Source organism: Pipra filicauda, unplaced genomic scaffold (assembly GCF_003945595.2).
Source record: "Pipra filicauda isolate LSUMZ 115617 unplaced genomic scaffold, ASM394559v2 scaffold286_size1242794_pilon, whole genome shotgun sequence".
NCBI classification, from domain to species: Eukaryota; Metazoa; Chordata; class Aves; order Passeriformes; family Pipridae; genus Pipra; species Pipra filicauda.
Window position 1 is genome coordinate 74,842 of NW_024104405.1, and position 13,166 is coordinate 88,007.

Consider the following 13,166-nt stretch of genomic DNA (forward strand, 5'->3'; position numbering starts at 1 on the left):
TGCATCTCTCACACACACGCACACAGAGTGATGTGCATCTCACACATACACACAGATATGCATCTCTCACACACACACACACAGAGTGATGTGCATCTCACACATACACACAGATATGCATCTCTCACACACAGTGATGTGCATCTCTCACACACACACACAGAGGCAGATTGATGTGCATCACACACATATACACAGTGATGTGCATCTCACACACACACACAGAGTGAGGTGCATCTCACACACACACAGAGTGAGGTGCATCTCACACACACACAGAGTGATGCGCATCTCTCGCACACACACACACAGAGTGAGGTGCATCTCACACACACACACAGATATGCATCTCTCACACACAGTGATGTGCATCTCTCACACACACACACAGAGGCAGATTGATGTGCATCACACACATATACACAGTGATGTGCATCTCACACACACACACACAGACAGATTGATGTGCATCACACACATATACGCAGTGATGTGCATCTCACACACATGAACACACACACACACAGAGTGATGTGTATCACACACACAAACAGACACCTGTGAGCATGGGGCGGCTTCCCGGGGTGGATACACAGAGAACAAACAGACCCTGCTCCCACTCAGCACACAGGTCTGACAGCACCCCACAAACCAGGAGACCCCTGGGCTGCTTAGATGAGATTCAGGAACAGGAGTCATTTCTGAGGCTGGAAAAACAGGAGTTGGACGTGGTAAAATCATTCCCTCTGTGGTGTTGAGTAAACACAGTGCTGCTGGAGGAGACACCACAGGGACTTTGTCCCCAGCATGAGGGATTTGTCAGCCCAGTGCCCCAAGCCACTTCCTTGTGGGTACAGTGCCAACATGATGCACTTCTCTCTGTTGGCCCTGCATGAGTTTCTCAGCCCGGGATGAGGTTTCCCCATAGTGGAGGTGGGCAACCAGTATATCAGTGGATGGGAAAAGGGGAACAGGGTGCAGCTCAAAGGGACCTAGGAGCCCTCCTGGTGTTCTCCAGACACTGTGGTCGGTGAGCAGGTTTCCTACCAGCAATCCAGGGTCTTCACCATGGCCACAAACACAGGCAAAGCAGATCCATGAGCCTGTCTCAGCTCTCTCGAACCCCCCCAGGGTGTGCTCGGTGGTCTCAAAAGGAGGTGGGGGGCTGGCAGGACTGCACAGTGTTTGCCCATAGGGAACCATTTAATTCTGGCTCCCTCCTGCCAACCTCTGCCATCCCACACTCTCCAGCCTCAAGATGTCCAAGAAGACACATGCCAAGGAAGAGTGATGTCAGCCAGGACTGGAGACAGCATGAACCAGTCCTTGGGGAGCAGGGTGCCCTTGGAGGGAGCGAACCAGGAAAGTCCTGGGTGATAGCGGGAAAAAGGCCTTTGCCAAACTCTCTGTTTCAAGGTGGCAGCTGCAGGTTGGTTTCCGAACAGGCATTTTTATTTCTTGGCAGCCCATCTGTTCTCCCCCAGCCACAGGGAGGGCCAATTCGTGCCTCGACAGCGATTTCTGCTGCAGCAGCAATTCTGCTGCCTTCCCTTGTAGGGAAGCAAACACACAAGGGAGCACACAGGGACATGCAGTGTGTGCACTCACTTCTACATGGAGCCTAACCCCAGCCCAAATCTGGGCTGTACCCCCTGAGACCATGGCCACGAGCCTGTGGGGTGACAGGGAGGAGGGGCAGAGGGTAGGACCCCTGCTTGGAGGCTGCTGAGCCTTTGCAGTTCCACCTTCTCCTCCACCTGGCACTGACAACCCTGTGGCAGCCCAAGACATTCCGACCTTTAGGGTCAGCTGTGCCCACCACGGCCCCACTGCCCTGGTACCCACCTCACCAGACACCAGGCAGCTGTTATATGTCCTCATCTTTGTTGTCCTCTTCCTCTTCCAGGTGCTCCAGGATTTCATTCAAAACTTCTGATCGTTTTTTCTTCTTTGGGGAGTCTGTCCAGGCCCAGGTGGTAGAGAAGGGGAGAAGAAGAAAAGCAAAAATTACAACCTGGACTCACACACAGCTCACCTCCAGCTCATTTACCTGGGAGGGCATGAGGGGGCTGGAGGTAGCAGGATACTCAACTATCACGTACTTCTCCTCCCCAGCCAGGTCCTGGTAGGGCACCATGGCTGGAGCTGTGACTCTCTACCTTCCACCTGTGCTTTAGTTCACAGGCTTTGCTGAAAGCAAACAGCCCCAGCAGCCCAACAGGCTCAGTGGTGACGCCAACACCTCCTGTTCACCCCGATTCACCCATCTCTTGTGCAAAAGTGGTTGCAAGACCGACCCAGACACCACCAACCAACACAGACCCACCAACATCCTCGCTGAGACCACACAATTCCTATAGCCCAGTCCACATCCCTCACCTGGCTCTGCCCAGACAGCTGGGGCAAGGATGTCCCTGCTTTGCTTCTCCTACCCCACACTCACAGCACTGTCCTGTGACCCCCTGGCTCCCCAAACTCCCGTGGGGTGCAGCACCGTGTATCCCTCCCCACGGATGCTACAGCCAGCCCTGGGGGCTGCCAGCACCTGAGTGAACATCCCAACCCCACTTTGGGGTGGCAAAGCCATTTAGTCCCTGTTCTGAGGCCAATACCCCCCTCTCTGGTGGGCAAGAAATGCCCTCCTGGCAGGAGCCACGGCACAGCCCCCTCTCCCCCCGCTCGCTCCCCAGCCAGCGGCTCTCGCTTGCGAGCAGCACATGGAGAACAGCTGTTTAAATCCTGCTTTCAGACATCAAAAGCCTCGCTGGGTTTCTCAAACAAACAAACATACCATAGGACTAAAGAAAAGGTGTAAAATAAATAAATGGAACAAGCTGTGCATTTTCTTTTAGTATTACAGCTGCTGCGGGAGATAAACAACAAGTAAATGTCACAAAACATCAATACAGAAGAAATTAACCTGACAAAAGCTCACATCCCCCCCCCTCTACCTCCCCCCAACTCCCAACAATTTTGCATTTCTGGAGTTCCCATCTAATGATTTTATTTTTCAATTAATTCTTTGACAGAGAGCCAGAATCTGCCTCCCTTCCCCCTGGGGGCTGTGGGGACAGGCTGGGGACAGAGGTGCTGATGGACCCCGCTCCCCTCCCAGCACCCACCCCACTGAGCTCAGGGGAGCCAAGAGGGACCACAAGGTGCCACCCCCAAGACCCTCCAGCGGCTCTTCCCAGTTCAATCACCCAAAGGCACAAGGGATAACCCACCCTGGAGAAAGGTGCCAGCTCAGCAGTTCTCCCTTGCCTTTACTCTGCCCTCATGCTTGGAAACAGCATCAACTGTGGCCTCAGCTCCCAAATCCATTGCAGGGAAGTGTGTCCTGCACCTGCCACCCTGTCCCCACCAGACCCTGAAGTGTCCCATGCAGAAAGCCTGCATGGAAGCAATGATGGGGGTTGCATGGAGGAGAGGACGTGGGATGCTGGATGCAAAGGGAGCATCCCTAAGCAGAGTGCTGGACCCACAGGACCTGCCCTGGCACGGGCTGGGGGCTGGCAGGGCAAATGCCCCCCACTGCATCCTCCAGATTCACCAGCTCGGCCGTGGGGAGCCCCGGGAACATTCTCCCATCGAGTAACACGGAGGAAAACGGGACAATAAAAACCCAGGAGGGTGGGGAAGCGAATTGGTTCAACTTCCGTTCTGCTGCTCCAAGCTGGTTAAGGTTTGCCCGCTAACGATCCCATTTGCTTCCTTTAAACAATAGGCAAAGCCGGCGGGGGTGGGCCGAGAGGGGGATTACCACGGGATTAGAACGTGGCAGGGTTGCGGATGCCACGCTAATCCTGCAGGGTTTTACTCTCCGGCTACGGCATGTGTTTGCATTAGTTACAGATGCTCTCTTAAAAAAATTCTAAAAGAAAAAAAAAAAAAAACGGAGAAGAAGAAGAAAGGAGAAAAAAGGGAGGCCAAACGGCTGGGAGGTGAGGGAAAAGGAGCAGCCTGGAGGGCTGTGGCCAAAGGAGGAGCAACCCGAAAGGTGATGGGGACAGGGAAGACTTTTCCCACCCCGCCAGGGAGGATCAGGTCCAGAGTGGAACATGCCTTCCCTTGCAAACCCCCAACTTCCAGTAAACAACTGTAAATAACAAGGATGAGCCGCAGTGGGGCTCCTCTGCTTTACACCCACCCACAGCCTCTGCTGAGCAGGGCCCTCGCTGGAAACACTCACAACTGCAACCCCCTCCTCACGCAGCTCCCTCACTCACCCTCCCCTCCTTCCACCCCGTCCTTCCCATAAAAAAAAAATAAATAAAATCCCCCACAAGTCATTCCTTCCCCTTTCTCGCGTCTCGCGCAAAATTCCCCATCTGTCAATTTAATTCTTTGATCGATGGGAAAGAGCAGGAAAAAACGGCCCAGCACAGCTGGCTTCCCAAGTTAGCCCTGGCAGGATACCGGCGGCCCCGCTGGAGCCGGCTGAGTGTGATGTTTGTGAAGCGCAGAGAACACAAGTCAATAGTAATTTAGCTGGATTGGGAGCAAGTACCTTCCCTGCACGGACTGCGGGCTCCCGGGAGAGCGGGATCGCCGCCTCCCTCGCAAACCTGCCCCCAGCAAGGCTTGCCAGGCTGGAGCTGCAGCAGCAACCTGGGCAAGCAGGGGGGAAAAGGGGGTTTGAGCTGCTCGCAGCCCTCTGTGGTTATGTGGTTGCGGGGCTGCAGGAGATGTGCAGGTCAGCACCGGGGCTCTGGATGCGACCCTGGAATGTTGCTTCCTGTGCAGGGCACGGATCCAGATCTGCCTCTCACCCCAGGGCTGGCAATTCAGCTGCAGGGCAGGGGGATCCCTTTGTCACTGTTTGGGTGGTGGTTTCAAGGACATCAGTGATCCTTGTTTTCCTTGTTTCCCACTCAGGAGCCAAGATGCTGTGGGTGGCAGGGTTTGTTATCCCTCGCTGCCCTGATGTAGCACCTGCCACAACCCTGCTTCAGGTTATGAGCTGGATTATAAACCCCAAGGACAGCTGTTGGCCAACCTTTCCCTGGCTTCTTCTTACCAAGTCAGAGTAGATAAGTTTATCCACAGCAGCACCAAATCCTCCCCTGTCGCTGGCCCAGCTCTCAGGCTCTCTGCACTCCTTGCAGCAGTGGGTCCCCCAAAATTACGAGTGGGGTGCAATTAAAGCTCAAAGTGGCTTTTTGTTTCCTAATATAAGATGCTCCTGCCTCAGGGTGAAAAGAAGGTGCTCTCAGAAACAAGTAAAAAGATTCAAAGCTCTTACAGACTGTTCTTGGGGGGCCAGGAGAGCCAGTGTGGAGTGCAGTGCTGCAGTCCCAGGCATCAGAGCTGAGCTGTGGCTTCACTCCTGACAGCATTACTGAAACCAACCACCTCTGGCAGTCAGTGACCACTTCTGAGGTCCTCACTTTCTCGTGGAACATTACAAAGCCTCAGAACAAGCCATAAAGAATGACCTGAAAACTACACAAAATGGGAAGGAAGCCTATTCCATTTTATTGCATCTATTAGACCTATTGAAAAGATGGCTCAGAAGTGGCTTGATTGCCATGGCAAATGCCTGCATGGAAAAAAAGATTTGGGAGCCCAGACCTCTCTTTAACTTAACAAATAACAGCAGAGACCTGGAACTGGAAGCCAAATCTCTGTAAATGGTGTCTAGAAATTAGGTGCATAATTGTAGCAGAGAGCAGTCAGTGGTAGGACACATCTCTCACAGCCCAGGTCTGGACTTGGAAATACTCCAGAGTGTTTCCTTGCTAAGACAAAGGTGATGGGGATGACACTGGAGCTGCTGGATAAGGGGTTTTGGCTGCTGCTACTCAAGACACCTGTAAGATGAAGGTGGCTCAGTCCTTTGTCCTGTGACCTCCTCTGGCATGTGCAAAGTCCTTGGTATGCTCCCTGGTTGCTTTTCTATGGAATAACCAGGAAAAGAGCCAGGAGAAACAGAGATGACGTGTCACCCTGTACCCATGGCACAGCAAGCCAACACAGCTGGATACAAATGGCAAGAGCAGCTTCTCCAACACCAAGGGTGGCTTGTGGTGTTGGAGGTCTCCAGGTCCAAAAGGATCAGAGAAAACTTGCAGAGAAAGGAAAAATAACAAAGGTTCCCCCATGAGACAGCAATGCTCAACCCTGCAAAGAAGTTCAGGGCAGGAAGCAAGGAATAAGCTGAGATGGATAGTGGGATAAGGCCTATCTCATCTACTACACTGTGCCTTTATATGGCATCTGCCTCCACATCCTGCTTCCCAGGCACTGCTGGCTGGGCTTGGCTTGGAGAGCAACTTGAAGACAGCAGCAGTGGTGACTTTTGGGGACAAAGACCAGCTGAGGACACAAGGGACTTCAGTCTTGACTGTTTCCTGAACCTTGAAGACTCTAAATAATCTTTTCTTTCCCATTATCAGCTCAGTCTCTTCCTACCTGGAGGTAAGAGACCAGATGGGCCTGGCCACTGCAGCCTGCAAAGCTGTGAAAAGACCCTCACAAGTAACCCACACTGAGGTGGGAGGGAAAAACTCAGGGGGACATCCATGAGCAGCACAGGGATGTCTGAGCTGCTCCTGGGGAGAGGAGAGTAGGGGAAATGGGTACGAGTAGGAAGAAGCGAGTTTGGTTTCTGGTTGACAGTACCTGGCCTGTTATCACCAGTGCAATGAGATGTGTGGTCTCAGCCCAGCTGAGTGGTGGCTGCAGGGGCAGGGAGGATGCAAGGCAGGGCGGGAATGCTGTGTGTGCTCCCTGTGGGAAAACCGGCCTCCAGCTACAGCGGGCAGGAAAGGTGAAGGAGCATCCCCATGGGGGCTGCAGGCAGGGTGGTGGCTGCTGTTTTCCCCTCTTTATCACTATAACACTCTGCACCCCCACAGCAAGAGGGACAGGGTGCAACTCCCCCCCAACTCAGAGCCACTGGGCATCGCTGCCAGAAACCCCCTCGAAATCAGGAAAGGACACTTTCCAAGGAAATAAAATCCCACCTGTGACCCTCCATCCTGCCAGGGTGGTGTGGAGAGGCTGAGACCTGGTCCCAGGCACCGGCCAGTGCCCGCTGTGTGCCCCAGCCTGGCTTTGTTATGGAGATCTGCTCCTGGCAGGTCCCTCTGCCGCAGGATTAGCTGTGGAGGACGTGCCTGTGCACCAGCCAGGGCTGGAGTCATTGGATGTTATTGCTCTCCCCTCGAGACTGGAGCACAGCAGCGGCTGCTGCTTCCATCCCATTCCCCGTCCCTAAAGATGGGGAGTGATAACCTGGCTCCTGCTTTTCAGTCGAGCCCCTGGGGCCACTTCAGCTCCAAGGCTGCATTCCCCTTGGGATGTGAAAATGCTCTTCCTGCTGCTCACCCAGTCTCCAGCTCGGTGAGGAAGAGCCCAGAGAAGGAGGTTGGAGCAAAAGGCAGACAGAAACCTGGGGGAGGTGGCAGAGCTCACAGGCAGCAGCCAGCATCTGCTGTGAGTTTGCAACGACCCCAAATCCAAGACTATTTATTTCCCCCTGGGCTGAATAGAGCAGAAAGGAGGGAAGGTGATGCTGAAGATAAAACTGGGTGCATGAAACATCACATCTGTTGCCTTCTCCACCCAGGTGGAGACTCATATTACTGTGAGTAAGCACGATGTGTCCCCCCTCCAGCACTGGGTTCTGGGTGGGCACATCCAACCCCCAGCTGTGCCCACCCTCCCCGCTGCCTCCTGCACATCCAGGCTCTTACACGTGCCTGGATACCATTGTGCTCTTTTTAGTTACCTCTTTGGCACCACGTGAGAGAACAGCCTCTGGATCCCAGCACTTTGCTCCACACCTCTCTGGTTTTACCCACCCTTAGCCCTTCCAGCACCAACCTGCAGCTTCCCCAGCCTGGAATAACCAGCCCTGCACACACTATTTCAGGAACACGTGGCCAGACCCTGCTGGAGTCAGGCTCACTAAAAAACCGAGGCGTGCTGCTCTTCCATCACCAGGGATTGTGATGTGCAGCCCCACAACTGCTCCTGCCAAACCCCCGGGCCATGAGCATGTGGTGATGGAGAGGGGAGGCTGGGAGGGGATGCAGGAGGAAGCACATTGATCTCCAGCTTAGCCTTCCAGCCCAGGGGAGCCCTTCCTACATAAATATTTGCCAAGCAATGCATTTGTGCCTGTCAATGGCTGTCAATAGGAGCCTGCAGTGCTGTCATCTGCAGGGCTGCCATTCTCAACCTGATCCAAACAGCCCTCTCTGCATCTCAACCCATGGCCAAATTATTGGTCCTTTTTAATTCGTGTGCTGCGTGCACATAGCCTGTCCCCAGCTCTGGAGCACCCTGGGGTGCCAGGGGATGGAGCAAAGGCACCGTGGTGGCAGGTGGCATTGAGGTGCCTCGGCAGTGCCAGCACACAGAGAGTTAAGCAGCTCACACGCACAGAGCTGTCAGACAAAGCCCTGGCCTGGCTGCCTCCTGCTTCCCCCTGCATCCTCAGGCTCCAGGATCTACCTGCCAGCTCCAACATGCCAGCAGCAGTAGGGAAAGGGCTGGCGTGGACCAGCAGCATGTGCCAGATGGGATGGTGCCAGCCAGGCTGCAGAGACAGGCCAGAAGGATGCTGTGTGTTACCGTGGAAATGGTCGGCTGTTTTCCGTCTCAGGGCCTCCAGCGTCTCCTCCGTGTCTGCCCACTCCAGGACCAGCCTCCGGCCGTACAAATGTGTGCTGTGGCACAGGGCGTTGAAGGCTTTCTGCAGAATTAAGATTAGAAGAAATAAACATTAAAAGAGAAAATAAGAACAGGCTCACACAAGGAAAAGCAAAGATGTCCCTCCCTCCGCCCTGAAGCTAAAAGGCCACCAGAGAACATCCTGCTCTGAGCGCTTTGCTCTGACGGGGCAGGATTCATCTCCATCAGTGGCTTTGACTGGATCATTTATCTTCTACATACTTGCAGCAGAGCAAATACCCACTGCCATTCCCTCAGGCTGCTGCTCATGGGAACAGGTTGAAATCCAGCACAGGGAGCAGCTCAAGGATGGGACCACACCTGAGCCGGGAAAGCTGCAGCCTGGAAAGGCTGTCGAGCCTTGGGGAAGCACATGGGGGGTCAGCAACAAACCAGGGCTTTCATGGGACACCTCGTGACTCTCTACCACCCTCTTCTCTGCTGGCACACAGGAAAGCACAGCTGAGTGTGAGCAGAGAGGTTCCTTTCTGCTCAGGGGCAACAAGTTTGAAAGCTGCCTTCCTCTCACCAACCATCTTGTGATATTGGCCGTAGTGGCAGCAAACAGGGCAGAGCAGAAGCCATTGGAGAAGTCCTCTGCTCTTTCTGCCTATGGTGGTTTGCTATGTCATAGAAATCCAGAGGCTTCCTCGTTGTTAGATCCTGATTAATAACATCCATATAGCTCTTGGTGATGTGGAATACAAGTCTGCCGGTCAGCACAGGGCTCAGATGGCTTTTTATGCCTGAAGGCAACCAGCAGAGACACTCAGAAAACAGCAACTCGATCCAGGGAAGTTTGGCCTTGTCCTTATTTCCCACAGACTTTCAAGGAAATTCAGGACTGAGCAGGGTAGGGCCCATAATGCAAATACACAGACACGGTCAAGTATTTTCATACCCAGGCACAAAGCACTCCACAGTAACGTGACACGTGGCTGGGCACAGGGGACAGAAATGCCCCAAATGCTCTTTTAAGAGCCCCAGCTAAGGTTGGGATTAGCTCTGCAAACTCATATCCTTGGAAAAAATACGGCAGTTATAGGACCACAGAAGGACATCCTGCAGTCCAACAGGGACCTGTCCTCTCATCTGGAGGCCCTCAAAACAGCACCAAAGCTGTCCTGGAGAAGCCCAGACCTCTCCTCCTCCTTTGAACCACTATAGTTGTCCCCAAATGCCACATGTCTGGGCAGAGGGGCTTCTCCTGCAAGAGGCTTTGCTGCCCACAACTGCTCCTCAGCAGCCAGGACCCTCTTTGAGCCGCTGGGTTATGAAACTCAAAAACCTCCCCACTTCCAGTGACCAGCACTCAGTAACCTGCATTTCCCCCTCCTTCTGAATCCCTTTCTCACTTGCTATAAAAAAGAGAGATGAGGAGCACCAGCACCACCAGCTCCACAGCATGGTTGAGATTCCCACTGTCCAGCTGTCAGCAGCTCCCCGGGGTGACCCCAGAGGGTGGCCCCTTTTTGGGAGGCACATTCCTCTCGGAAGGGCTGCAAGCTACAGCTGTTTTTATTTGCTGCTGCTGTGTTTTAAAGGCCTATCTTCCAATTAGCAGAGCAATGTGTTGGCTTAAATAAACACTTGGGGGGGGGGGGAGGCAGCAGGAGGGAGTTGTGATGGCTGTTTACGTTGGCAGAACAAGCCTCTTCCAAAGCCTGGCAGACAACTGCAGCTCTAATCGCCGGGTTTCATTTGTCAGTTTATACTTCTTAATTCCTCACTTCCCACAGCACAAGGAAGAGGAAGGTTGGATGGCACTGCACAGCCCCTGTGAGCTCGGTGTGCTCTGCAGCAGGTCGTGGAGGAGGGCAGACTGTGAGGAACGGGGTGTAACACGCGGCGCTTGGTGGTCTCTCGTCCTCTGAGCCACTTCTCTGCCACCTCCTCCTCCTCCTTGCAGGATTGCTTCCACGCCTCACCAGGCACACACAGCTGCTCAGCCCAGTCTGGGATGAGCCATCCTCTAGTTCTGCTGGCAGCACTGGGAAAAGGTCATGGAGCAAGAGGGAAGGCAGATGCTGCCATCAAGTTGTGTTGCATGAAAGAAACCCGCTGGGAGAGACGCATCTGCCAGCAGCCTGGTGACACCGGCCCTTCCCGGCCAAGCACATGCCCAAAATGAGCTGGTTTGCACCCAGGATGAAGGAAAGCTCCAGCCTGTGCTGGGAGCTCTGCTCCCTGTGACCTGTTTTCCAGACGAGCTCCCGGAGCTGGGGCTGCAGGAGAGAAGCTGCACATTTCAGGTGACAAACACACGAATGTCACTTCTTTGGAAAAAGAGCTAAAAAATGAAAGGTAGCTCTTCACTGCTCAGAGAGGAATTAAGACTTTTTCAGGGGGACAAAAAAAGAGAAATCACCGATGATTTAAAAGACAAAGAGATGAAGGGGAGAAATGCCATTCCCATACATCCACGCTGCTGGAAATCTTCCAGGGAGAGGAAGAAATTTGCCACTGCTGCTGTTCCAAATGAAAAGAGAGGGAGGGAAAAAATATATTTTAATTAGGTGAGAAATATGAAACGAGGACAAGCAGGCTGGCTTTCACAGAAAGTGGGGCTGGAGGCAGGAGCTATTTTTGGGGTGCAGCTCCTCCACCTGAGCATCTCCCTTCCTAGGACACTTCTTTTGAGGACCCAAGCACTGAACAGCCAGAGGTTTGTGCAGCTGTGCCCCAACGAGGGATAAAGAGAGGTGTGGTGTCCACTTAAGACCACCAGAAAAGACCTCTAATTCCCACAGCCTCACATCCTCCTACACCTTTAAGAAAAGGGGAGCCTTTGCCACACAAGGCTCCTTTTTAAATGCCAAAAAAGAATTTTGGTAACACACCCACTGCCAGGCCACACCAAAGGCTGTAGCTCCCTGGCAAACCTCCTCACAGGCCCCTGTTGCTTTTAGGGGTTGCATGAAAAACCTATGGTCTTCTCCCCTTAGAAAATAGCATGTGAGCATGTTTAAGAATTTCATTTCTGAACATTTTTTTGAATATGATTTTGCAGAGTTTGGTTCGAGCTCAACATTCCAGCTCAGCACGGCAGGATATCGTCGCTACCTGCAAGTACAGCTTGGGCAGGGCTAGAGCCCAGGAAGTGGATGGAGAGGTGGACAGAGCAGGGAAAAGTGGACAGAGAAAGGCTGGAACAGCAGCTGAAAAATATCTGTGGGATTCAGAAGGGAAATTTCAAAATAAACTCAGTTGAAGCCCGGGCTGTTGGGATGAGCCAGACAGAGCTCTGGAGCAGAGCCTGCTGTGCCAGGGTGATGGAGAGGCAGAGATCAGAGACTGGACCATGGTGTCTGTCACCCCTGAGTGTGACAGCTCCAACCCCAACTGCTGTATTAATTTGGAGGACAGGGCTGCTCTGCCTATAGATTCCCCCTTGCCCTATTAAATACTCAAGCCGAAGAGCCTTCGGGCTGGAATCATTAGAGGGACAAAGGGTCAACAACATTAGGAGATTGATAAATATCCCTTCCTTGCAAGAACCAGTCCCAGCTGAGGATGCTCTCTGCAATGCCAGCTGCACACGAGGATTTTTCCTTCCGTGTGTGTGCATTTTTAAAGCGTCGACTGTCTTTCCCAAATGGGCAATTTCTATTTGGAGACCAGATGTATTTTTATATCAACAGGGGAGAAAAGTGGAAACTTGGCTTCCAGTTAATAGTTCAAAAATAAAAACAATTCCACAACAATTCTGCACAGGGAACATCAGGAAACGCGAATGGTTAGTGCTTCCTTAAAGGGAGTTATTTTGTTATTGCCAGTGGATCAAAGTTCCCCTGCTCATCCCCACCTTCCAGGCACTCCCAGCTAGTGGCCAGCTGGCACAGGAGGTTTAAAAACAAAGGCTGGATCAGCCTCTTTGTGAACATCACTCTGTCCCTCCCGCTGCTGTCTGTGCCGTGGGTTCCTCCCCGTTCCTGGGTGTCGCACGTGTGCGTGCTGGGATCTGGTAAATGTACACGACACAGGAGAGAGAGGGCTGCTAATTCCATCTGATGGGGGTGTAACACTCCCAGCCAAGGTCCATCCATCTCCCTGGGAGCTGTCAGACGCCCCCAGAGACAGCCCCGGCCACAGACGTCACCGTGGGAAAGCCAGGAGTGAGGCTGGGGCTCTGAAGGATGAGCAGAGGATGGGCAGAAGGTGCTGCCACCAGCAGCATCCCGTGCCCTGCCTGAATGTCACCTCCCTGGCTGCCAAGGTGACTCACAGCCTGATGTTCACCCCTCCTGGGACAACACCTTTTGGCAGGGCTGGCTCTCCTCGAGCGGGTGGCAGAGCATCAGGGGAGGCTGAGAAGACAAACCCAAGCCTGATGGGACAGAATCTGCAGGCACAGCATCAGTGGGTTGGGAGGGGGAGCCCTGCATCCCTATCCTGGCTTTGGAAAATCTCCGTGTGCGCTCCCACAGCAGCCGTGGTTGTTGAGAGAAAAAGACAAACACGGGAGGTCACAGGTTTTAAATGCC

At 53.3% G+C, this 13,166-nt stretch overlaps 1 protein-coding gene across 2 annotated transcripts in view; it reads right to left on the minus strand.

Annotated features, from left to right (window-relative positions):
• Window positions 1-13,166, minus strand: part of RBM19 (RNA binding motif protein 19) — a 68,284-nt gene that overhangs the window by 11,085 nt on the left and 44,033 nt on the right. For both annotated transcript variants that reach the window (XM_027715642.2, XM_027715640.2), the window contains exons 23-24: window positions 8,584-8,704; window positions 1,846-1,959 (exon numbers count right to left, since the gene is read on the minus strand). In XM_027715642.2, the coding sequence (XP_027571443.1) occupies window positions 1,868-1,959; window positions 8,584-8,704 (213 nt within the window). In that variant the 3' untranslated portion in view covers window positions 1,846-1,867. The remainder of the gene's footprint in view (window positions 1-1,845; window positions 1,960-8,583; window positions 8,705-13,166) is intronic.